The sequence below is a fragment of the Lutra lutra genome, chromosome 11 (assembly GCF_902655055.1).
Source record: "Lutra lutra chromosome 11, mLutLut1.2, whole genome shotgun sequence".
In the NCBI taxonomy this organism is placed as follows: domain Eukaryota; kingdom Metazoa; phylum Chordata; class Mammalia; order Carnivora; family Mustelidae; genus Lutra; species Lutra lutra.
The window spans coordinates 56,307,278-56,334,202 of record NC_062288.1 but is presented as its reverse complement, the minus strand read 5'-3'; the positions used below and the strand labels follow the sequence as shown (position 1 = coordinate 56,334,202).

The 26,925-nt window shown below is 35.9% G+C and overlaps 1 protein-coding gene across 5 annotated transcripts in view; it reads right to left on the bottom strand.

The window, feature by feature from the left end:
- The window catches only part of STK31 (serine/threonine kinase 31), a 91,398-nt gene that overhangs the window by 50,152 nt on the left and 14,321 nt on the right, over positions 1 to 26,925 (bottom strand). For all 5 annotated transcript variants that reach the window (XM_047695936.1, XM_047695935.1, XM_047695937.1 and 2 more), the window contains exons 5-11: positions 25,819 to 25,893; positions 24,139 to 24,297; positions 17,789 to 18,147; positions 16,680 to 16,854; positions 7,245 to 7,360; positions 5,032 to 5,191; positions 1,753 to 1,875 (exon numbers count right to left, since the gene is read on the bottom strand). In XM_047695936.1, coding sequence (XP_047551892.1) covers positions 1,753 to 1,875; positions 5,032 to 5,191; positions 7,245 to 7,360; positions 16,680 to 16,854; positions 17,789 to 18,147; positions 24,139 to 24,297; positions 25,819 to 25,893 — 1,167 coding nt within the window. The remainder of the gene's footprint in view (positions 1 to 1,752; positions 1,876 to 5,031; positions 5,192 to 7,244; positions 7,361 to 16,679; positions 16,855 to 17,788; positions 18,148 to 24,138; positions 24,298 to 25,818; positions 25,894 to 26,925) is intronic.

Below are 26,925 nucleotides of genomic sequence, written 5' to 3'. Positions count from 1 at the left end.
AATAGCTATACATCAGGACCTGCATACCAAGTACACCTGGAATATACTTTCTTTTTTAACTTATAAGGAACAGTCATTAACAATCAACCATGTATTTTAGGCCACAAAAGAAGTCTCAGTAACTGTTGAGGAAATCAGAAATCATGAACTTTAACTTCTTTGACCTCCATCATAGAATTATAGGTTTTATTTCTTAAGTATTTGAAGAATATAGGTAAATATCAAACTACTTCATCAAAATAGAAGTTTAAAAAATATTCTGGTGACCAAGGGGAATAATATAAAGGGAAACAAACCAGATATAGCAAAAACTCTCATAAGATTAAACTTTAAGAAGAGTTTTTACAACGATCTCGGTTGCAAACCTATGTTTACTAGCAGTTCATGAGAAGAAAAAAACCTTTACAGGGTAAAGTAAAAACTGCACTATAGACAGGTATATTCTTACTACACCACTGCCCTTTTGCATGCAAAGGTTACTTCACAATTCTGGAAGAACTTATACTATACGTGGTATTATCTAAACTACATCTTCCTCCAGGCAGACAGAAAGGGACAGTGTCAAGATGTCCCTGAATATCCTTTTCCCCAACTCTCTAGCAAACTCATTCCCTGCAGTCCAAAGTAAGACAAGGATGCCAAATAGCACAGCCAAGATTTAACTTGTTACTAAAGATGCTGACCAATGCAGTAAAAGTCCAAAGATATATAAAAAGTAGATGGAGAAGATGGCTATTGTTTTCAAATGATATGACCACAAAGAAAGTTCAAAGAATATTAATAGAGAAATGAGAACTAAAAGAGTTCAGGAGAATTGCCAGAGATATCAATGTATAAAAATCAACTGTAAAAGGGCACCTGGGTGGCTCAGTGGGTTGTGCCTCTGCCTTCAGCTCAGGTCATGATCCCAGGGTCCTGGGATCGAGCCCCACATCGGGCTCTCTACTCAGCGGGGAGCCTGCCTCCCCCCCCCTCCGCCTATCTCTCTGCCTACTTATGATCTCTGTCAAATAAATAAATAAAATATTTTTAAAAAAAACAGTAAGAATAAATAAACAAATAAATAAATAAAAATCAACAGTATTCCACTACACCACCAAAAATAACTAAGAAATGGAAAATAAGGTAATAGCCACAAAAGCAACCAAAAGTATACATATTTTGAAGTTAAATGAAGAAATGCCAGAGGGTTTTTAGAGAAAAATTTTAAAACATCATTAAAGGAGAATAAAAAAAAATCTGAATAAATGAAGAGAAAAATGTTTCATAACACTGTCACATGTCCATTCACTCCAAATTAAAGTCATTGCAGAGATGGCAGGATAAGGCTGAAGATAAGGTTGCCTAACAACCTAGAGCTACTGTTCTCTAGCCCCTGATACTGGATCAGGACTCTTCTTCTAAAGTCTTGACATGTGACCCTACCAGATTTTCTGCTGGAATGCAACAGACAACAGTGACTCACGTGCCTACTACAGCTTCTGTCTCCATGAGTTTTGCCAGTGAATGCCGCTCTAGCAATCCTGATGTGTCTGACCATTTTACCTTATTTGCAGGATAGATATACATATATAAACATATTAAATAGATTAAAGTAGTATTTTAATCCTATTAAAAAGAAATTTGAATTCATCAAAAAGAAGAAAAATTTTTGTAGCCATCAGTACTATCTGAAGTCTCAAGGTAAATGCAAATTTCACCTCTCAAATGATAAACATATTTTAATGTATATATATCTTTTTAAATTCTAACCTGCAATGTTTTCAAGCGTTTATTAAGAGGTAACTCATCTACTTCCAGAATAAAAATTTCCACTGCCATGTTCAGTTTCTGTTGCACTTCATTTCTTTTGGCAATCAAACTACTCCCTTCATTCTGGAGAAAGAAAACAAAGAATAACCATCATTAATACACCAGGTGGTTTTTTTTTTAATACACACTGACCTATGTAAAAAAAAAAATAATGTCTTAAAGTGAGTAAAATTTAACATCACATTCTCCAAACACCGTAGCTTTTAAGACAAGCATCTTTCTCCTGAGATCACCAAACTAACAAAGAGCTTCTTTCCCTTAATTAGAAATAAGATATTTCATAATCCTACTCTTATTTTTCCCACTATATGGACAATACTGAAATTTTTGTTTTTCTTAAAAAATTATCCAAGTTCCTATTATTAATTATACACTAACTCCCTCCTGCTCCCATTCCACCTGTCAATTCCTTCAACTACTTATCCTTCGAGATTCAGTTAATCTCCACCATGGTTAAAACCTCCAATTTGTTTAGGTTTGGAAATAGGCATATGAGAGAGATCCAAGAATTCTATGCATTATCTCTATTATAGTACTTATCAAGCTACATTGAAACTATTTATATGTATATCCCATACCCAAGAGAATCATGTCTTAAACAAATCTGTGTCTCTGCTACCTATTACAGTGTCTGCCACATACACTAAAAAGCTTGAATTTTATATTCTTTTTTGTTTAAGTTCAACCAGGCCATTTTATAACTATATGCAAAAAAGAAAAGAATCTCTTCATCAAAAATACACATGGCAATCAAGTTGAGGTACTGTGCAAAATACATAAATGAAATAACACTAAGACCTAAATTAAGTTCAATAAGGGAAATAAAATGTCGGATGCCTGGATAGCTCAGTGTCCACCTTTTGATATGACCTCAGGTCATGGTCTCATCATGAGATGTGGCTCTGCACTAGGCATGGAACCTGCTTAAGATTCTCTCTCCCTTTCCCTCTGCCTCTCCTCACCCTCTCTTTAAAAAAAAAAAAAAAAGGGGGGCGCCTGGGTGGCTCAGTGGGTTAAGCCGCTGCCTTCGGCTCAGGTCATGATCTCAGGGTCCTGGGATCGAGTCCCGCATCGGGCTCTCTGCTTGGCGGGGAGCCTGCTTCCCTCTCTCTCTCTCTCTCTCTCTCTCTCTGCCTGCCTCTCCGTCTACTTGTGATCTCTCTCTGTCAAATGAATAAATAAAATCTTTAAAAAAAAAAAAAAAAAAAAAAAAAAAGGCAACTCTAAGCAGCAGTTATAATCCACTCTTCAGTCTATTAAATGAACTTTCAGGAAATGAAGCCCAAAATTAAATCTTGAAACGTTAGCAGTAAGCAAAAACAAATAAGTCCTTTATTTTTTTTTTTAAAGATTTTATTTATTTGACAAAGAGAGAGACAGCGAAAGAGGGAACACAAACAGGGGGAGTGGGAGAGAGAGAAGCAGGCTTCTCACTGAGCAGGGAGCCCGATGCAGCTTCACAATCCCAGGACCCTAGAATCATGACCTGAACTGAAGGCAGATGCTTAATGACTGAGCTACCCAGGTGCCCCCAAATATCTCCTTTAAAAAAAAACATCAAAGGAGCATCTGGCTGGCTCAGCCTGGACAGCATATGACTCTTGATCTTAGAGTCGTGAGTTCGAGCTCCACATTGGGTGTAGAGATTACTTATGTAAATAAATAATTTTTTTTTTTAATCTACTAGAGGGGCACCTGCGTGGCTCAGTCAGTTAAGAGTCTGCCTTTGGCTCAGGTCATGATCCCAGTGTCCTGGGATCCAGCCCCACATCAGGCTCCTGCTCAGCGGGAAGTCTGCTTCTCCTTCTCCCACACCCTCTGTTCGTGTTCTCTCTCTCACTGCCTCTCTCCCTCTGTCAAATAAATTTTAAAAATTCTTAAAAAAAAAAAAGAAATAAAAGAAAAGACAAGACATCATGAATTACTTTAATATCGACAACATAGTTTAAATGGAAAGAGAATACACCTTGCAGGCAGACATACCTAGGTTCAAATACCGTTTTAACATTTATAACTATTTAATCTTCAGCAATTTCCTTAAACCCTGTAGGCCTCAATTTCCTCATTTATAAAATAAGAACAAAACTGTCCATTTTAAAAGTGTAAAGAAAAAGTTTATAAACTACCTAATAACATTACCTGTGTTTCATATAGATTCAAAACTCATTGCTTTTGTCACTTTTTTCTTCTGTAATCAGAAGTGATCAGTTAGGGTCTAACATGTAAAATGACACAAATACAGTCCCTTGTACAAATTTAACATTCTGGGCATTTCCAAAGACCTAGTTATTCTGTTCTTCTCACCTACAGTCAGCTATTGGCAACTGAGCAAACTAAGTATGAACTAGGAAGATGACTTTTGGGGTACAATCCCCAGAGGTAGAAACCACAGAAACCACCAATAATTTAGATGGAACAACTTCAAACACAAGTATGGAACTCATAGGTACTATGGAAAGTTATGATTGTGGTAAGTATCTTCATATGAAAAATAGGAGCTCTGTTCAGCTCAATATAAACTAAAGAAAATTGTGAGAAGAAATATACTTGTACCTATGCTAATAAAGATTTCATAGGAAATATTCTGTTCTTCATACCCTCCCCTACCCACAAATAACCACCTTTCAATAATGGGTGCTTAAATAGCATTTAATAGTAAGGCAGAGTCCAATACTGCAGCATAAAACACACCACTCAGATCCCAAAACAAGATACATTAGCAGGTGTCTCAACCACCATGCCTTACAAGCTTCATCCCCTTCAAAAGCCACCATCTTTTATAGGCATAGCTTCCAAAGTTCCTCAAGGATGGTATGCCCAGTTTCAAGAGCCTCCACCAAGCATCTGCAGTTTAAAGTTTCTCAAGTCCAGATATAAATTACCAACTAGGGAGATTTACCTAACCAATGCTGCCTAGTAACATGACTGAAATATCATTTTATTAAATTACCAAAGAAAAAGAGAAGGAATTGACCAATGGTCAAAAGTTCATGCAAAAGGGGAAAAGATTTTCTTAACACTTTATCCACAATCACCGTTTATTTATTCTATCTTTTTTTAACAAGGCAAGAAAATTGAGAACCAAAATATTAATATGAAGATGCTATAAAATTTAAAGATTTCATGCAAAGTATCACTATAATATCCACAATCTTTCCCAAATGATATCCCCTTATGATCAACAAATAAAACCATAAGAGAGAAAAATTCTGGACCCACCACATTTTCACAAGTTTGTATGTTCTCCTGAGCAAGATTGTATTCTGTCCAAATTCTCTCTAATTCAGTCAAAGAAGCTGGGATAGTAAAGCAGTCTTCATCTAACACTTGCAGAGCATCTGAGAGGTCATTTCCAAAACGAACATTGATGTTGACACGTCTATTTAAAAACAAAAGCAAAAAGGAAAAGATTAAGAAATTTTTAAGTTGATGTGAGAAAAAGTTGCACTTTAATAATGGTCTAAAGTTACAACATACAATGTTGGCTATGAAGAGGTACTTGCTAAAACCTTATATAAAATCATCAGTTAACTGGTATAATTTGTAATTAAAAATACACTTGATTCATGGGGCACCTGGGTGACTCAGTTGGTCAAGCATCAGACTCTTGATTCAGCTCACGCCATGATTTTAGGGTCATGGGATGGAGCCCTGTGTTGGGCCCCACACGGTGCAGCAAGTCTGCTTGAGATTTTCATTCTCCCTCTCCCTTTGACTCAGTCCCCCTGCTTCTACACAGAAGCATAATCAATCAATCAATCAATCAATCTTAGAAATATATATACATTTGAGAAAAAAATCAAATAAAACTTTATTAGAAAACTTTTACATAGAGGCCCCTGAGTAGCTCAGTTAGTTGGGATCTGCCTTCAGCTCATGAAGGTCATGATCCCAGAACCCTGGGATCCAGCCCTACATTGTGCTTTCTGCTCAGCAGGGAGCCTGCTTCTCCAGGTCCCCTGCCTATGCCCTCTCTCTCTGTGTCAAATAAATAAAAATAAAATCTTAAAAAAATAATAAAATAAAATAAAATAAAGGACAACTTTAAAAGTCTGATCATATCAAAGAGACCTTCAATGCTGGTATACAGTTAGATTTCTGAATAATTCCTTAAAAATGTTAGACTTAGCTAATCTTGCTTACCAAGACTGCAAGCACATTAGTCCTTGTACCCTATTAAGCAGACTAACATTTGTGGAGTTGAAAAAAGGAAAAAAAAAAAAAAACAACAACTGGAGAGGCAAGCCAGCTAGCAAAAACAACAAAGTCCATCCATATTCTTTTCTCTAGTTTCTAACAAGACAGCCACCACTCAAATAGCACATTATTTCCTCAAAAATGTACTAAAATACATTGGATTATTTTGGTCCTAAATCTGTCCCATACCTGTGGCAGTGTAGCCACTTAGTTTCTGGTAGTGCATCAAAAGTTAATTAGGCTCTAGAGGAATGAAATTACTCAAACTATCTAGAGGCTTATAAACCAGATGACAGCTGATGGATTAAACTGGAGAATATAAATTTCCACTGGACAAAACAGCAACACACAGTATTAATTCAGATGAACATCTTCTTATTGTTTCAAAGTATCTGAGAAAACGAGTAACTGATTTATGTGCTTTGTGTAGCATGAAAAGGGAATTAGGCTGTCTTGAGAACTATTTTTTCCCACATTCCAAAAAAGAGGAAGAAATTATCCCTAACCAGCAATAAGATAATCATCTATTAATATAAAATACCTACATAAATTATATACAGAGTCTGACAAATGCTTAATAATCTCTGCACAAGGATTCCTAACCAATTTCTTCTCTCCTGATTCCATGAAGACCACTTTTCTTCTGACTGTACGAAAACCACTTTTTTCTTCCAAATCTTTAGTTTTGAATAGGTCTAAAAATAATACCAAGCAATACAAATAGGCATAGTAGTTTCCCATCAAACTACCACTTAGAACTTGTGTTGGTTTTTAATTTCATTCTCACAGATGACTTTAGAACCATATAACTCCATGTAGTAACAAAGGAATGCTGACACAAACACTATAAAATTCAGCTCAGGCTGTGTTTTTAGTTTCTCTCTTCTAAAGGCATAAAAATATAAAGATCAAGTATCAAAGGAAAAATGATGAGTAGAGAATTTAAACAAAGCACAAACTAATCAGCAATTATTTTAAATTATCTTTCTTGAGGTCCCTGGGCGGCTTAGTTAGGTAAGCATCTGAATCTTGATTTCAGCTCAGATCATGATCTCAGGGGTGAAACTGAGCCCCAAGTCAGGCTTTGTGCTCAGCATGGAGTCGGCTGGAGATTCTCTTTCTCTCTCCCTTCTTTCCCTCTGCCCGTCCCTCTGCTTGTGTACTCTCTCTATAAATAAATCTTAAAAATAAGTGAAAATTAAAATTATCCTTACCAAAAATATGCTTTTACTTACCTAATTTCTTTCAACATTTCAACCTTAGCTGCCAGATTTTCCATTCTGGTACCTACACGAGTCTTCAGAGTGCTTTCTAAGTGTTTAGTCAAATCCATGGTAGTCGCTTTCTCTTGCTGCAACAAAAAACAAGCACGTCCCTAGTGAATCTCGAACAAGAAACTATATTTCTACTGTCACTTAAATGCTTTTAAGGCATAAATAAAATTTTAAAGATTAAAAAATATTGGGTACCTGGGTGGCTCTGTTGGTGAAACATGGAGCTCTTGATCTCGGGGACATGAGTTTGAGCCCCATATTGGGCATAGAGATTACTTTTAAAAAATTGGGGGGCACCTAGGTGGTTCAGTGAGTTAAGCATCCAACTCTTTATTTTGGCTCAGGGAATGATGGGGTCATGAGCCCAAGCCCACATGGGGCTCCATGCTCAGTGTGGAGTCTGTTTGAAATTCTTTCTCTCCTCCCAGCCTCCCCCAACTCATGTTCTCTCAATCTTGCTCTAAAATAAATAAATAAATCCTTTGAAACAAAGTTTTCTTTTTTAATGTTAAACCACAGGACAACTGATTTTCCTACTAGTTTGGATCTAAAAAAGATAATCCAGTCCAGTCTTCTACCTTCACACAGATCACAGACTCTTTATCTTTCATTCTAATAAAAAGCCAAATAGAAAGAAATTTCATACATTTTATGTCTTAATACTTAAATTTTAAAAAGATAAGTAAAAGATCCCTAGAGACATGAAATGATTATCAATGACAACTTTTTTTTACAAAGTCCTGTGTCATTTTACATTGCAAAACAACCAAAAACATCACTTCCCTGACCCAAGCTAGATTTAACTCCCTGATTCTGAATAGTATCTCAAGTACAAATGTACCATGATTATCTAAAATAATGTATAGAGCAGTAATATCATTAAAGACCTAGCAGCTTTATTCTAATTATACTCCAAACCAGATTATTACATAAACATAGAAATTTTATTCAGCATTTGTACAACATGCTCCTTAGTCCTCACATTCTCTCCAATTCTTTAGTTAAATAAAAAGAAAGAACCAGCAGATACTGAATGCTTATACTTATTACTAGTATGATACAATCAGGTATGTTCATGTCCTTCTTCTCCCATTTGTTAAGTAGGATGACCATGAAGAATCAGTTATATTTGTTTTTAACTCTGTTTATATCTACTAGAATTTCTATTATAATTATTCCAAAATTACATAAATCTAGGAAATAGGAGTGGGAAAATAAAAAGGTTTTTTATCTTTGCAAATGTACTTAATGTTTTACAAACATATTAAACAAACCTTCAATACAAATTACTAATGAATTATATATGTAAGAAAACTAGAAGATAATGAGGTAAAGAATCATTTAGATCTAAAAGAATTGTGAGGGATGCCTGGGTGGCTCAGTTGGTTAAGCGTCTGCCTTCGGCTCAGGTCATGATCCCAGGGTCTTGGGATCGAGTCCCACATCGGGCTCCTTGCTCGGCAAGGGGTCTGCTTCTCCCTCTGCCTCTGCCTGCCTCTCTGTCTGCCTATGCTTGCTCGCTCTCTCTCCCTCTGTTCCTGACAAATAAATAAATAAAATCTTTTTTAAAAAAATAAATAAATAAAATTAACAAGTCAGGAAATGACAGATGCTGGCGAGGATGTGGAGAAAGGGGAACCCTCCTACACTGTTGATAGGAATGCAAGCTGGTGCAACCACTCTGGAAAACAGCATGGAGGTTCCTCAAAATGTTGAAAATAGAACTACCCTATGACCCAGCAATTGCACTACTGGGTATTTATCCTAAAGATACAAACGTAGTGATCCGAAGGGGCACGTGCACCCAAATGTTTATAGCAGCAATGTCTACAATAGCCAAACTATGGAAAGAACCTAGATGTCCATCAACAGATGAATGGATAAAGAAGATGTGGTATATATACACAATGGAATACTATGCAGCCATCAAAAGAAATGAAATCTTGCCATTTGCGATGACGTGGATGGAACTAGAGGGTATCATGCTTAGTGAAATAAGGCAATTGAAGAAAGACAACTATCTTATGATCTCCCTGATATGAGGGAGAGGAGATGCAACATGGGGGGTTAAGGGGGTAGGAGAAGAGTAAATGAAACAAGATGGGATTGGGAGGGAGACAAACCATAAGTGACTCTTAATCTCACACAAAAAACTGAGGGTTGATGGGGGGAGGGGGGTTGAGGGGGTGGGGTTATGGACATTGGGGAGGGTATGTGCTATGGTGAGTGCTGTGAAATGTGTAAACCTGGCGATTCACAGACCTGTACCCCCGGGGATAAAAATATATTATATGTTTAAAAAAAAATAAAATTAATAGATTATGAAAAATAAATAAATAAATAAATAAGAATAAAAGAATTGTGAAATTAAACTGGTTCTCAAGGTTATTATTAGTCAACTTGTGTTTTAAAAAAAACTGAAAATCAAATGAAAATAGTATGGTTTTTAAGACAAGAACCAATAAGACAACAGAGGGCAAATTCAAACCCAACCACATCAATAATTATAATAAATGCAAACTAGATTAACACTCCAATTAAAAGATAGGAGATTATAAATGGGGATAAAAAGGCTTAGATTCAACTATATGTTGCTCATAAGACATACTTATTAGATATAAAGAAACAGATAAAAATTAAAGGATGGAAAAGATATACCACGCAAACATGGCTATATTAATATCAGGCAATGTGGACTTCAATGCAGGGAGCATTCCCAGCAATAAACAGGGATATTGCATGAAGATGATTCAGGAAGACACTATTCTAAATGTGTATCCAACTAATAACAAAGTCTCAAATTCACCAACTAAAACTTAACAGAAAAAAGGAAGAAACAGAGAAAACCACAATAATATCTGAAGATTTCAACACTCCTCTCTGGGAACTGATAAAACAAGTAGACAGAAAAATCTGTCCAAATACAAAAGACTTCAACAATACTCTCAGCTCATTTGATTTTATGCACAAACACTCTACCACACAACTGTAGAATATACACAATTTTTTAAAGTACATGGGAACACTTCCAAAGACAAATCATATGCTGGGTAATAAAGCAAATCACAATAAATTTAAAAGAAGTGAAACCAAAGAAAGTATGATCCCTAATAAAAAGAGATTAACTAAAACTCAGTAACAAAAGTATACTGGGGGAAAAAAAAAAATCTCCACATATCTGAAAATTAGACAATATACTTCTAAATAACTCATGATTCAAACAAAAATCACAGAATTTTAAAAACATGTTTAATTAAGAAAAACAAAGTATCAAAATCTGTGGTCTTGGGATCCAGCCCCTTATTGGGCTCTCTGCTCAGTGGGGAGCCTGTTTCCTGCCCCCTCTGCCTGCCTCTGCCTACTTGTGATCTCTCTGTCAAATAAATAAATAAAATCTTTTTTAAAAATTATCTTTAAATGTTCTAAAGAACAAAAGATCAAAAATGATATGAATTTCCATCTGAAGAAGATAGAAGGGCAAATTAAAGAGGAAAAAAGGCAATCATAAAGTAAAAAAAAAATCAATTAATAAAATAAAAAAGAAATACATTTTAAAAACCAACAGATACAGAAATCAGTACTTTGAAAGCATTAAAAACTTCAGGTTTCTGGTCCAGCATGCAAAAAACCTAAAAGTCACTACACCATCCTAACAACAAATAAAAAGCTGAACAAACTGAAAAAATCAACAAGCCTTCTTAGATCTCTAAGAAAGATGAGGTCATATCACCACTGCTATTCAACATAGTACTAGAAGTCCTAGCCTCAGCAATCAGACAACAAAAAGAAATTAAAGGCATCCAAATAGGCAAAGAAGTAGTCAAACTCTCACTCTCTGCAGATGATATGATACTCTATCTGGAAAACCCAAAAGACTCCACTCCAAATCTGCTAGAACTTGTACAGGAATTCAGTAAAGCGTCAGGATATAAAATCAATGCACAGAAATCAGTTGCATTTCTTTACACCAACAAAAAGACAGAACAAAGAGAAATTAAGGAGTCCATCCCATTTACAATTGCACCCAAAACCATAAGATATCTAGGAATAAACCTAACCAAAGAGGTAAAGAATCTATACTCAAAAAACTATAAAGTACTCATGAAAGAAATTGAGGAAGACACAAGGAAATGGAAAAATATTCCATGCTCATGGATTGGAATAACAAATATTGTGAAAATGTCTATTCTACCTAAAGCAATCTACACATTTTATGCAATCCCTATCAAAATCCCATCCATTTTTTTCCAAAGAAATGGAACAAATAATCCTAAAATTTATATGGAACCAGAAAAGACCTCGAATAGCCAAAGGAATATTGAAAAAGAAAGCCAAAGTTGGTGGCATCACAATTCCGGACTTCAAGCTCTATTACAAAGGTGTCATCATCAAGACAGCATGGTACTGGCACAAAAACAGACACATAGATCAATGGAACAGAATAGAGAGCCCAGAAATAGACCCTAAACTCTATGGTCAACTAATCTTCGATAAAGCAGGAAAGAATGTCTGATGGAAAAAAGACAGCCTCTTCAACAAATAGTGTTGGGAAAATTAGACAGCCACATGCAGAAAAATGAAATTGGACCATTTCCTTACACCACACACAAAAACAGACTCAAAATGGATGAAGGACCTCAATGTGAGAAAGGAATCCATCAAAATCCTTGAGAACACAGGCAGCAACCTCTTCGACCTCAGCCGCAGTAACTTCTTCCTAGGAACATCACCAAAGGCAATAGAAGCAAGGGCAAAAATGAACTATTGGGACTTCATCAAGATCAAAAGATTTTGCACAGCAAAGGAAACAGTTAACAAAACCAAAAGACAACTGACAGAATGGGAGAAGATATTTGCAAACGACATATCAGATAAAGGGCTAGTATCCAAAATCTATAAAGAGCTTAGCAAACTCAACACCCAAAGAACAAATAATCCAATCAAGAAATGGGCAGAGGACATGAACAGACATTTCTGCAAAGACGACCTCCAGATGGCCAACAGACACATAAAAAAATGCTCCACATCACTTGGCATCAGGGAAATACAAATCAAAACCACAAAGAGATACCACTTCACACCAGTCAGAATGGCTAAAATTAACAAGTTAGGAAATGACAGATGCTGGCGAGGATGGAGAGAAAGGGGAACTCTCCTACACTGTTGGTGGGAATGCAAGCTGGTGCAACCACTCTGGAAAACAGCATGGAGGTTCTTCAAAAAGTTGAAAATAGAGCTACCTTACGACCCAGCAATTGCACTATCAGGTGTTTACCCTAAAGATACAAACGTAGTGATCTGAAGGGGCACATGCGCCCGGAATGTTTATAGCAGCAATGTCCACAATAGCCAAACTATGGAAAGAACTTAGATGTCCATCAACTGATGAATGGATAAAGAAAATGTGGTATATATCTACAATGAAGGACTATGCAGCCATCAAAAGAAATGAAATCTTGCCATTTGCGACGACGTGGATGGAACTAGAGGGTATTATGCTTAGCGAAATCAGTCAATCGGAGAAAGACAACTATCATATGATCTCCCTGATATGAGGAAGTGGAGATGCAATGTTGGGGGTCTGGAGGGTAGGAAAAGAAAAAATGTAACAAGAGGGGATCGGGAGGGAAACAAACCATAAGAGATTCTTAATGTCACAAAACAAACTGAGGGGGTCTGGGGGGAGGGGGGAGGGAGAGGGTGGTGGGGTTACGGATATTGGGGAGGGTATGTGCTATGGTAAGTGTTGTGAAGTTGTAAACCTGGCGATTCACAGATCTGTACCCCTGGGGATAAAAATACATTATATGTTTATAAAAATAATAAAAATAAAAAATAAAATAAAAAAGAAAGAAAGATGAGGTCACAGGACAAACTACTGCCCTCCAAACTGGAGAGACTGGGAAACAAAAGCCATTCACAACTTACAAGGAGAAGCAACCTCTGAGGGAACCAGTCTCAAACAGGTAAACCTCAACTTCAAATGACAACTGCTGAAGACTCACTGTGAACAATTCAGTTAAAAACTCCAGGCACACCCGGTCACCAGGATGCCTCCAGTTTTATGAGTTTTACCCCCAGGATCTCTACCATGTTCTCACAGAGAAATAAAAGAGAAAAATCCCCTCCAGCTTCCAAAAGGGAAAGGGGAAAAGGAAACATTTTACACCAGAGTATTCTGTTCTTAACAAGATCTGACCTCAGGGAAACGATATACTTTTTAAGATTTTATTTATTTATTTGACAGAAAGAGAGAGAGAGAAAGAGAGGGTATACGCATAAGGAAAGACAGAAAGGGAGAATATATACTAAAAGACCAAAAAACACACTTGGAAGAGACAAATCAAGAATCAGACTCAGACATGGCATGGATAGATGCTCAAACTGTCAGACCAGAAATTTTAAACACGACACGATTAATATGCTAAGGGCTCTAGTACCTAAGTAAGTAGACAGCATGCAAGAACAGATGGACAATGAGAGATCAAAAACACTAGAGCAGAAATGAACAAGTTTGATGCACTTATCAGTAGATAGGATATGGCTGAGCAAAGAATCTCTGTAATCCAAGTTACATGAATGTATATACCCACAAAAAGACCCATACAAAAATATTCACAATGGCTTTACTCATAACAACTAAAAACCAGAAACAAACACCCTAAATACAAACCGTGGTATATTGCTACAATGGACTACTACTCAGTAATAAAAATGAAAAAACCTATAATATACACAACATAAATAAATGTCACAACAATTATGTTCAGTGAATGAAGCCAGACAAAAAAGAACACATATCAGAGGATTCCTTTTACGAAGTACAGGACCAGGAAAACTAAACTATGGTGATAAAAATCAGAATAGTGGTTGCCTTGAGTGGGAGGAAAAGTGGTTAGACTGTAGGGAGGCAACAGGAACTTTCTGAAGTGGAAGTGAGCGTTTTTTATCTTGAGTAGGTAAAGCAGATGACCTGTGATCCATTTATACTCTTCCGGAAGAGGACAGGGGAATACCCCCAGAGAAAAAAAATAAAAGGCAGGAAGGCAGGTGACTAATCTCCTTATGAACTAGATCTCTAAAGAAACAGATTGTATTCTAAGAAGAGACCTTATCTCTGAAATGCCCATCCTTAGGAGGATGTCCCCAGATAAAATGTTAGTTATGGGGCACCTGGGTAGCTCTGGTTAAATATCTGGTTAAATATCCAGACTCTTGATTTTGGCTCAGGACATGATCTCAGAGTTGTGAGACTGGGCTCTGTGCTCAGCAGGGAGTCTTCTTGGATTCTCCCCTCTCCCTCTGCTTCTCACTTCTCCCCCAGCCTAGAGCACGGTCTCCCTCTCTCTCTCTAAAATAAATAAATAAATCTTTAAAAATATAAACAAGAGGTTATAATGGACAGTACCCAGATTTATGGATTTATGAGGCAGAGCTCCCTGGAGAATACTACATATGGATTTAAAGGCTGAAAATTGAGTTCAATTATCAATGATCAATGATTTAATCAATCTGACCTAATAAAAGCTTCATTTAAAACAAAACATAACAGGGCGCCTGGGTGGCTCAGTGGGTTAAAGCCTCTGCCTTCGGCTCAGGTCATGATCCCAGGGTCCTGGGATCGAGCCCCACATCTAGCTCTCTGCTCCGCGGGGAGCCTGCTTCCTCCTCTCTCTTTGCCTGCCTCTCTGCCTACTTGTGATCTCTATCAAAAAAATAAATAAAATCTTAAAAAAAAAAAAAATAACACAACAAAACAAAACAAAACTCTCCAAATAAGTAGGTTTTAGGGAGCTTCCAGATTGGTGAACAAATCCATGTACTGGTAGAGTGGTAGGCTAAGATACCCCCAGCTCCCTTACTCCACCTTTCACTCCCATCATAACTTCCTCTATGCATCTCTTCCTTTTATTTGGTTGTTCCTGCATTATATCCTTTATAATTAAATTGTAAGCATAAGTATAGCACTTTCCTGAGTTCTTGAGTTGTTTTAGTGAATTACTGAACAAGGGAGTAGGGATCATAGGAGCTCTCAAATTTACAGGCAGAAGTGTAGGTATAAGTGTAGAAGTATTAGTATCACAAATGAATTTTGGGACATCCAGTTGGTGATGGTGCACTGGAGAACAGTGTTAGGGTGGCACATTTAGGGTAAGAAAAAACTCACACATTTGAAAAATAGACAATATCCTTGGGGGGGGTGGGTAAATGCCCTGAATCCGAGCAACCTAGAAAGCTAACTACCATAAAAGGAAATATATGCAGATAAAGGAGCCTCTTAAGCAACACAAGGATGCAGATTAAGCAATTTAAGAGATTTATCATCCAAAATGCAATGCACAGGCCTAAACTAGGATCCCAACTGGAAGAAGCTAAGGGGCAATCATAGAACAATCCAGGAAATCTGAACACGGGATATTAAAAGATATTAAGGAATTACTGTTAATTTTTAAGTATGAATAATATTACAGTTGTCTTTTTCAAAGTTATTTTCTAGTAGAGGCAGACACTAACTAAAACATATACAGTAGAGTATTATCAATGGGATTTGTTTTAAAATAATTCTGGGGCACCAGGGTGGCTTAATTGGTTAAGAGTGTGCCTTCAGCTCAGATCATGATCCCAGGGTCCTGGAATTAAGCCCTGCATCAGGCTCTCTGCTCAGTGGGGAGTCTACTTCTCCCACCCCTCTGCCCCTGCTCATTCACACACACGCTCTCTCTCTCTCTCTCTCACTCTCTCTCTCTCTCAAACAAATAAATTTTATAAACCCCTTAAAATAAAATAACTCAGGAGGTATAGTTTTTTTGTTTTTTTTAAAAGACTGCCCTCATGTCTAGTAATTGTAAAAACCGGGTGATGAATACACTAGGTTAATTATTCAACTCTCTCTCCTTCTGGAATGTATGAAATTTCCCACAGTTAAAAGCTTTTAAAAGAGGGGCGCCTGGGTGGCTCAGTGGGTTAAGCCTCTGCCTTTGGCTCAAGTCATGATCCCAGGGTCCTAGGATTGAGCCCCACATCGGGCTCTCTGCTCAGCAGGGAGCCTGCTTCCTCCTCTCTCTCTGCCTGCCTCTCTGCCTACTTGTGATCTCTCTCTCTGTGTCAAATAAACAAATAAAATCTTAAAAAAAAAAAAAGCTTTTAAAAGAACATAAAAGGAAATGTAAATGAGAAATTATTAATCTTTCAAACATTCAATGAAATCCAAAGATGACTAGTTTGGAGTATAAGAAAAAATTTCATCTGTAAACAAATGTAAAGGAGAAAAGAGGGAGGATGGGAGAGAAAGGGAAGAAAACAAAAAGTGCCAGCAAATTAAACAAAGAAGAGCAGATAAGTATACAGATCACCCAGATGGTCATTCTTTACCTTATACCAGTGAACATACCATACCTGCAGCTCCTGGGCAGTCTGTTCTACTTTGGATTGTAGAGCTTTATAACTTTCAAGAAGAACCTCCTTCTCATTTTTAAGCCTTTCATTTTCTTCAATCAGTTTCTGGTCCTGCTTAATTTTTGCCAGGCTGACATTAGATCCTAAATTAAAGTCTCCAATAGTCAAATTTTCCCTATTAAAAAACAAATTCACTTATTTTAAAAACCAAACTGTGTTAAGACTGACAGAGATCATAAATCTAAACTAAATCATCTTGAGAATATATCTTAAGTTAATTTTGAAAACTAATTTAAAATCTTTATCTAGTTCAACATTTAAAAATATTTTAATGCAAACTAGTTTTCATAAAATTATACTTCAAAAACAATGCTGCCAACACTCAAATATATTCCAACTTACAGCAATATCAACTCCAGCAAATACAGTAAAAAGGATTCATTATCAGTTTCTTCCAATTTCTCCTCCCCATCAACTCCACTCTACTTGACAGTTTTGTTTCTACAATCCCAAAAACAGCTACATAACCCAAGACATGGCATCATGGCTTGGATCATGACACAGAAGTTTATAAATGGTTTGGTACTTAGAAACATTAAACATGGCTTTCTACTTCAAACTTATAATTCAAGATTGTCTAAAAAGTGAATTCCTTTTGTAATAATCAAGTTATCACAAGAAGTTATCACAGGAAGAACAAAGAGTTTCTCTTTTGTTAAAAAAGAAAGTTAATTCCCTAAAACTCATTAAAATATTCTTAAAGCAAAAGGAAAACTTCAAAGTTTATCTGAAATTCTGGCTGTGCCTGGATAATTCAGATTTAGGAGTATATTTATATTTTTGGTAAACATATTCAGAAGAATTAATATGAAGAGCTGGCATGTGAACTTTAAATAACAGGAATAATTTTTCTTTCAAAATGGCTCTTATGAAAAATTCCTACAAAAGCAGAGAGGAATACACATTTAAGAAAAATAGAAATGAGTATCATCCCTCAAAATCACTGACATAGATGAGGATTCCAAAAACATAAAGCTTGACTTTTACTATGACAAGAGCTTTACCAAGAATTAGAAACGAGTTGACTGAAAACCCCACGACAGTCTTACTTTGGAAATGTCACATGATTTCCTGCATCATTTTCATTCTTCGAGTCAAGAGTCATCCTCCCACTTAAGCGCCCCTTTGGCCGGGTGAAGGCTGACTGGTTTGATCTATGGCCCCATGAGGGAATAGGGCTTTTGAAGTTCCTGAGGACAAGCGGACCAGGATCTGATTTTTTTTCCTCACAGGTGTTACTGCTGGAAGTGAGTTTGCTTTTTTCTGCAAATCCTTTCTTAGCCACCTCCTCCCCTATATCCACACTGCCATACTCAGCCTGAGCAATAACTGTTCCATCTTGATAGGTTGCTTTAATTCTCATTTTTATCTCCTTTTCAAAAATCAAGCTCCCCAAAAAGGTTCTGCCCTAAGAAAAATGGGGGAGGAAAAAAGATGTAAACCAACTACGCCAACATGTGTTTCTTCACTTATTTTGTTTCTACCCAGTTTTTCTTTTTTTTTTTTTAAAGATTTTATTTATTTATTTGACAGAGAGAGATCACAAGTAGACAGAGAGGCAGGCAGAGAGAGAGAGAGAGGGAAGCAGGCTCCCTGCTGAGCAGAGAGCCCGATGCGGGCCTCGATCCCAGGACCCTGAGATCATGACCTGAGCCGAAGGCAGCGGCTTAACCCACTGAGCCACCCAGGCGCCCTGTTTCTACCCAGTTTTTCAAACAATCATACTTCTTCATTCTGAAAACTCTTCTTTTTATTGGCTATAAGCAAATATACTTCTCCATGTGTATGAATATATTCTAATTACACATTTAGAGGAGAAATCTTCCTCTCCAGAAGTAGAGTTAATACCTGTATAGGCAGCCATATCCATAAATTTTAAAATGTGTACCAATTAAATACCCTAGAATAACTGTTTTAAACCAAGCAGAGAGTGTGGACCATTTTTGGTCCCAATGAAATGAAATGGTGTCCTAAGGATTATAGCACATAAAAATGAATTCTGGTATCTAAAAAAAGCACTCAAATTCAACAAAACTTTAAAAATAGCTTTATAGGAGCACCGGGGTGGCTCAGTTGGTTAAGCATCTGCCTTCAGCTCAGGTCATGATCCCAGGTTCCTGGGATTAAGCCCCATGTCAGGCTCCCTGCTCGGTGGGGAGCCTGCTTCTCCCTCTCCTGCTTGTGCTTGTTCTGTGTGTGTATGTGTGTGTGTGAATCAAATACATAAATAAAATCTTTTAAAAATAAATAAATAAAAATTAAAAAAATAAAAATAGTTTTACAGGCAGAATTAGGTACTCTGGTTAGGGGCACCTGGCTGGCTCTTGATCTCAGTTTTGGGTTTGAGCCCCATGCTGGGGGCTTAAAAACAAAATCTTAAAAAAAAAAGAGTTAGGTACTCTGGTTTTACAGTAAGACAGGATTAGAAGAGAAAAAAACAAGCAGGAAACCATACCAATGATAATCCAGGTACTAAGAGCATAAAGACCAAATTAGGGGTGGCTGGGTGGTTCAGTCAGTTAAATGTCCATCTTCGGCTCAGGTCATGATCCCAGGATCCTGGGATCCAGCCCCATGAGCCCCACAGCAGTCTCCCTACTGAGACTACTTCTCCCTCTCCCTCTACCCCTCCCTACCCATGCTCAAGTTCTCTCTCTCTGTCTCTCAAATAAATATTTTTTTTAAAGAGACCAAACTAAAAATTAGCAAATACACAAGCTGACCACATTTAAATAAAGAGGAGGAAGAAAGGGAAGAGGGAAAAAAGAGGATAAAGAAAAAATTTCAAGGTCCAAAGAAGAGGAGGAGGAAGAACAGAAAGAAAAAAAAATTTCAAGGTTAAGGAGTAATTATATTCTCTTTTTTTAACTATACAGTAATATAAAGTGTAGAAATGAGACTTACATAGGAGCTCTTAACTTTTTCTATGCCATGGGCTCCTTTAATCAGGCTGGTAAAACTTTTAGAATCCTTCTCAGAAAAATGTTTTTTAAATGCATAAAATAGGGGTGCCTGGGTGGCTCAGTCAGTTAAGCATCTGCCTTCATTTAGCTCAGGTCATGATCTCAGGGTCTCTGGAATGGAGCCCCGCATCAGCTCCTTGCTCAATGGGTAGCCTAGTTCTCCCTCTCCCTCTGCCCCTCCCCACCCCTTGCTTGTGTTCTAAGAAATGAACAAAAAACTTAAATAAATAAATGAAATGAAAAATACATAGAATTACAAAGAAAATTATTTCACTGTGATACATTTTAACCCCAAGTTAAGAACCCCTGGACCTAGAAGGGTACATCTGTAAGAGCAGAAGGCAAACTGTAAATGCTCATCATTAACCATTCAAAAATATATATTTTTTTAATCCACAAACCAAAATGACATAGTATTTTAAGTTTACAAAAACACAGGCTTTATAAATCTTTCAAGTCATAAAATTCTTAAACACACATATCTTAAACACATGAGAGGCTTGAATTTACCAAGAATACCAATATAGATAGTAAAGATGGTTCAGAAGGCATCACCAACAAATGATATCAAGCAAGCGAAGCTAACAAACTCAAAATATAATTCATAGAAATAGATCAGATTAAGATTTTGATCAATCAGAATCTGGTTTTGGGTTAACCTCTTTCAAACAAAAACCTTTGGTTTCAACTGATGTGACATTGTTGGGGTTTGGGAGCAAACCATCAAGAAAGAACTTTTGAGATGTCTTCAGTGCAAAAAGATGGTTTATTAAAGCACAGGGACAAGATCTGTGGGCAGAAAGAGCTGCACTGAGGTCATGAGGAGTGGCCATTTTATACTTTCAAATTGGGAGGGGGTCAGGGAAAGCGCAAGTGTCTAAGGATTTGGAAGCAAAGTTTCCAGGACCTTGAGGGGCTAGCTGTTGTTAGGGAAAAGTCATTTGCTACTGTCTAGTAAAAACTTAGTCATGAGACCCTTCAGGTGTCTATCAGTGTACCATACTCTTGAAGGATGATTGCTAACATATATCTTGGGAAGAACAGGTGGGTAGAGATAAAGGAAGTTTCCAAAGGAATTTTTACATGTTAAAGGAGACTTGCAGGACTTTGGAGGTCAGACTAATAACATGGAGGCAGCTGAGTTCCTAGAAGGACACTCTGCCTGTCTCAAGGACTTGTCAATGGCTGTAAATTTTAAAGAAATTTAATTTTTTTTCCTTTGCCTTTGTTCACACCATCACCTTTATGCTGAAAGTCTATCTAAAATCAAGTACAACTTCTACTCCTAACCAATGTTAATAGAAATGACAATGTCTGAAAATTATTGCTGGAATATATAAAATTCTTAATAGTTTGAGAAACTCTGTCTTTGGGCAACATATGGACTTAGATGGAAATAATCTACTTTCTACAAGAGTTCTAATTACCTAAAGCTGAATGCACTAAAGGTATACTACTCCTTGCTTAAAATGTTATGCAAAAATCTAGTATTTTAGACTTTTCCCTGAAGTCAAATTTCATTTAAGTTATGATCACCAATCATATTTAGTTGTTCAATAAAATTCTCCCTGAATTATACATAATCAGAAAAACAAAATCCTAAACTTGTAATAAAATCTAAGTTCTCTTAAATTCTAATTAACAAAAAGAATGACCAAGTAGATAATACATGGGTTTTTTAATATTATATTTACCATAAAAATATATATTCTAGGGGCGCCTGGGTGGCTCAGTGGGTTAAAGCCTCTGCCTTCAGCTCAGGTCATGATCCCAGGGTCCTGGGATTGAACCTCCTCTGCTCAGCAGGGAGTTTGCTTCCTCCTTTCTCTCTGCCTGCCTCTCTGCCTACTTGTGATCTCTGTCTGTCAAATAAATTAATAAAATCTTTAAAATATATATATTTTTTTTCTATGTATTCTTTTCTTAAATGTTAAATATTTAATTTTTATGTTGAGAAATGTATTATAGTTCTCATTAAATCTTGCATGCCAGAAAGAGAGATCTATTTATTTTTAAAATGCAGGTATTTAAAAGGCTTTAATAAGATTTATCTTTTAAATAAATCTGATCATTGTCTTAGAACACAGAGCTTTCAATGATTAAAAAATGATGATGCTGGGGGCCTGGGTGGCTCAGTGGGTTAAGCCTCTGACTTTGGCTCAGGGCATGGTCCCAGGGTCCTGGGATGGAGCCCCGCATTGGGTTCTCTGCTCAGCAAGGAGCCTGCTTCCCCCTCCCCCTCTGCCTGCTTCTGCGCCTACTTGTGATCTCTCTCTCTCTCTTTCTCTGTCAAATAAATAAATAAAAATAAAATCTTTTTTTTTAAATGATGATGCCATTTTTCTAAGACATATCTCATTATGTTTCCCAAACTGGTAAGCTTTATTCAAAACCAAGAAAGCATCACTTGCTTGCTATTTTAGTCTACCTAATCTTATCTGGATATATTAAAAACAGGCTAAAATGTCTTTAATCTGTTAAACCCAAATTCCAATCTCTAGTCTCATTCCCTGATTCTAAATAAAATTTTTACAATAAGGAATGCATTTAGGTCCTAAATCTTCATGTGATCTTCGGCATTTGTAACCACTAATCAGAGTATCAGTTTCAACTGTGCTATAACACGGGTATGAAAGTGTTGGTTTAAAATGTACTGAAGGTATTTTAGTGCCTAGGTCACCCTCTGAGAGTGTCTCTCTCTCTCTCTCTTTTAAACTAAATCCCTACTATTCATTCATTTGTTCAAATGCTAGATAAACTGGATGCTCATTTAACACCTAACAAGCAAGATTGAGGAGATCCAGAATAGAAAAATGAATAAAATATTGTCTCTACTAAAACAGTCTTATCTCTATAAACTCACTATCTTGTGGGAGAGGGAAAAAAATGCTACTCTACATGCCTTATACACTGAATGACTGAAACAGCTACAGGGGAATGGATGGTGGGTATTAGCGAAGACTTTATATAGGAAATTATATTTAAGCCTTGAGCTGAGAATTAATGGCTACATGGGCTTCCTAAGCAGAGACATTCAAGAGTAACTATTTTTTCCAGAAAATATTCAGTTTGCTAACAGTCTTTTTACTGAACTTAAGCATGCAAATACAAATAATACCACCTGTAAAGAATCTATGAAAATTAAAAAACATTCCCAATAACTAAAGTTTACTCCTCAGTTCCAAAACTAACTTTTAAAAATGACCTTTTATTCTTGATTCGTACTTGTTTCAATCAACATAAATTTTATACCATCTTACCATGAGAAGAGCAACAGACTTGAGTTCCAGCCCTTACTCAGCAGTAATTACCTTTATTACTTTAAATAATTAGTCATCTAATTTTTCTAGACCCAATTTCTTTATTTATAAAATAACAAGGTGAGAGCAGGGGAATTTTAAGGTCAGTAAATTTAACATTCTAGGGTTCTAGGCATAAAAGAAATTTAAAACAATCCTCTACCTTGGTCAAAACATCTAGATTAATAAAAAAAAACTTCAGATTTTAAACCAGAAATTTAGGGATATAATTTTACAATAATATCTATGCTTTACTCTATACTTATGAAGGTCTGAGTCCTAAGTAGAAATGTTTCTTATAGGTAATTAAACTGCAGACAAAACTACACCGAACTTCCAAGATTCTCAAAACAAAACAAACAGAAAAGAGGCAAATAGGTTTCTGAATTTTACTATTCCACAGTTATCGATTAAATCATTTTTTCAAATAAGTCATTTGAGCTGCTAAATAAAAAAATACAAATCTGATTACTTATCAATAATATCTCAACAGCATTAACACCCACCAAAAGAACATCATTACTGCACAGGAGATTTAAAAGGAGGTAGAATTCCCAAAAGACTACCCCTAAAATTATCAGATGGTACAGAATTAGGTTACTAATCCAAAATTTAATAGAAAGGGATACAAACTCGAATCTATATAATAGAACATCATTGAAAACTACGACACCAAACAGTTTGAACCCTTGCCAAAATGCTAAAAATCTGATAAATTCACAACTCCACTAATTTCAGTTTTGTGGTATTTATGGCCAGGACTAGGTTAAAGATCACCATAATCTCTCAAAACCAAAAGATAACAATAATTATATTTATCATTTTTTCCATCATAAGAGACTCTTCTAAGCTTTTATATGAGAAGAAATTATTTACACTTATTATGCAAATACATACACACATGCAACTCTGATCACGAATGTTTACCTAGCAAAGATGAGCACAAATAATTGCTTTTGAATCATTATGTAACTCATATTTTTAAATTACTTTTAATTATTCTACAATTCATATTTTTCACTAATTTATACAGGCTTTTATATTAAAGAAGATCAGCAGAATTTAACTACATTTATATTTTGTTTCAAACACAGAGCTTCACTTCCATTAACAAAAATATTTAAGTCTGTGACTTGCCTGATCAAACTGGGTAACTTCTTGGCCAGAAGGAATCTGTAGTCCCCAAAGTCTGTATTTTTTGGCAACACTAGAAAATTGCAGATCCAAAGGAATCTCAACTATATCAGATCGATTTAGAATTTCGGTATTTCCATAGTCAATGTATCTCACCAGACACTGGGAAAAAATGAGACAAATACTAACACAGAATTTAGATTAAACATCTCCAAGGAAACCATCCATTTACTGCCTTCTGTTAATTACCGTAATTACCTCAGGGCATTTTACCTCAAATTGACAAAATGTATTTAGAAACATGACCTCCAACAATATTCTCAAAATAAAGAAAATCCATGGTCCATGAGATCCCAGTAATCACTGTTTGGTACTAGTTAACTAGTTACCAACAGTACTATTTCCAAAAGTACCAAACAGTACTAATTCCAATAGTACCATTTCTCATTATGGTTGGTTTGTTTGTTTTTTTCCAAACAGCTGGTATTTAAATAAACAAAAATCTATGAAGCTAATGGCCTCTCCTATCTTGAATGTTAAAATCAATCAACATTCCTAAATTCAAATTGGAAACAGTAAAATATGAAAACAATGTCAAAATTATCAAACTTCCTTGGGTAAAATTAAACCCAACCCAAGTGTTAAACCTAGGAAATGAATCAAGGTTACCCTCACCTTCAGCTCTGTATCTATTTGGAAAGCAAAAAAAAAAAAAAAAAAAGAAGAAGATTACCCCAACATCAAAAGCCATCTTGCTCCTTAATTTAAAAAAGTTAAAGTCAAGGCAAAAGCAAACACAATATATCATCTCCGGTTATCAAATTGTGAGGAAAATGTCTAATTAAGAAGGGTCTATTTCACTAAGATAAACCGTTACCTTGGACAGTAATAAATCATGTATTTTTTTTTAAAAAGTTACTCTGAGCATTACTCGAATTACTTCATCTCACCATCTCCTTATTACCCTAAGAAAAATATCTTTAAAATATACAGACATGAGAAAATATTTTAAGTCCTGTAAAGCAGATACAGGAACAAAACAGTAAAGGAAAGCCTATAGAGATGCTTTTACACAGCCTGCAATATGCAACTGCCATCAGGTATTCAGAATCTTATCTCCACAAATTCCCTTAAAATCCCCCTCACGTTCATAATGTAAAAACTCAAATAGCTAAACACAAAGAAAATTCATCACATTTAACCAAAGTATGAAAAAGCAACAAGTCAATCTTCATTAACCATATGCAAACCAACTAAGCAAAAGATAAAAAGAACTTTTAAGGATAGATCAAATGTTCTTTTCCTACTCAATTTTAATAGGATCAACTTTTAAAAGTTACTTAGCAAAAACCAAACATGATGATGAAGAACCACTGATCAGCAAACATAATCTACAAATTATATAATCTACTCTTGGACAATCTGCGGTGATCATATGACAACTTAAATTCAGAAGAATATTCCTGAATCTGACCTGGATTTTTTTAATTAATTCATTTCGTTTCTGTTCACTAGGGGGGAAAACATGATTAATCAATTTATAAGTTCAATTGAACCAGATTTTATTACTACTATGTATAAGCAATGAAGGGCTAAACAAGCATCAATTCTTGAACCCCAAATAATCATTACTCAGGGCAAAAAACAAAACAAAACAAAACAAAATTGAACACTTGTTCCTGCCTTTTCATCATTGATGATTTTCAGTACTTTGCATCTGTACCAACATTTATCTTCAGAAAATAATCCGCCATAAATCTATAAAGAGAAAAAGAAATATTAGTTAGCATTTTAATGATTCAAAGCACACTAAGGAGATCAGAATAAGGGTTATCATTTATTAAGCACTTATTATTTGGCAATAAGCATTTTATATATAACTTATTTTATTATCACAACCATATGAGGCAGATACATTGTTTTCACCATTTATACACCCAAAGACATAAGCCAGTAAGCAACAGAACCAGGATACAAAGTCAAGCAATCTGACTTCAGAGTCCATAATGCAATTCTGCTTCCCCCCCCACCAAAAAAAAAAGAGGAAAAGACATAAAAATAAAATTCAAAAAAAAAAGCATAAGCATCAAAGTCTTAAAATCATGCTGCTTTAATGTCTAAAAACATAAATAGTACAATTAGTTATTCTTAAAATATAAACACTCCAAGTACATGACACTTCAGTCTGATTCTCAACCATGTGTGATCCATGTGTCCTACCAGGCAAGAAAGATTTTTATACTTTTTACTTTATATATAAAGGCTCTATTATTAAATGGATAAAATTAAATTTGATAATATCCTTAATACTGAATTTTCATTTGTTTATATTTTAATTATGTTTAATTTAAAAAACAAAGGAAAATTGACATACTTTATGTCAATTTCTCAACCTCAGCACTATTGACATTTTGAGACAGGATAATTCTTTGGCAGGGAAATGGGGCAGAGGCTCTCTCTGTCCTGTGCACTATAAGATAATTAGCAGCATCCCCCCAGGCCTCTACCTACAAGATGCCAATAACACCCCCTCCAGTTGTGGCAACCAAAAATGTCTCCAGACATTGCCAAATATCACCTGGGGGTTAGAGTAGGGGATACAAAATCACCCTAGGTTGATAACGACTTTAAATCATACATTCTCAATGGGGGAAATGTTATTCCCAAGGAATGAAAACTGGTTCAGGAGTGGGGTGTGTCTTCAATATTACAATGGTTTGTATCCCTTCAAAGTTCAAAACTAACTGACAACATAAACAGATATATAGTATATTTGTGGTGGTAATAAAT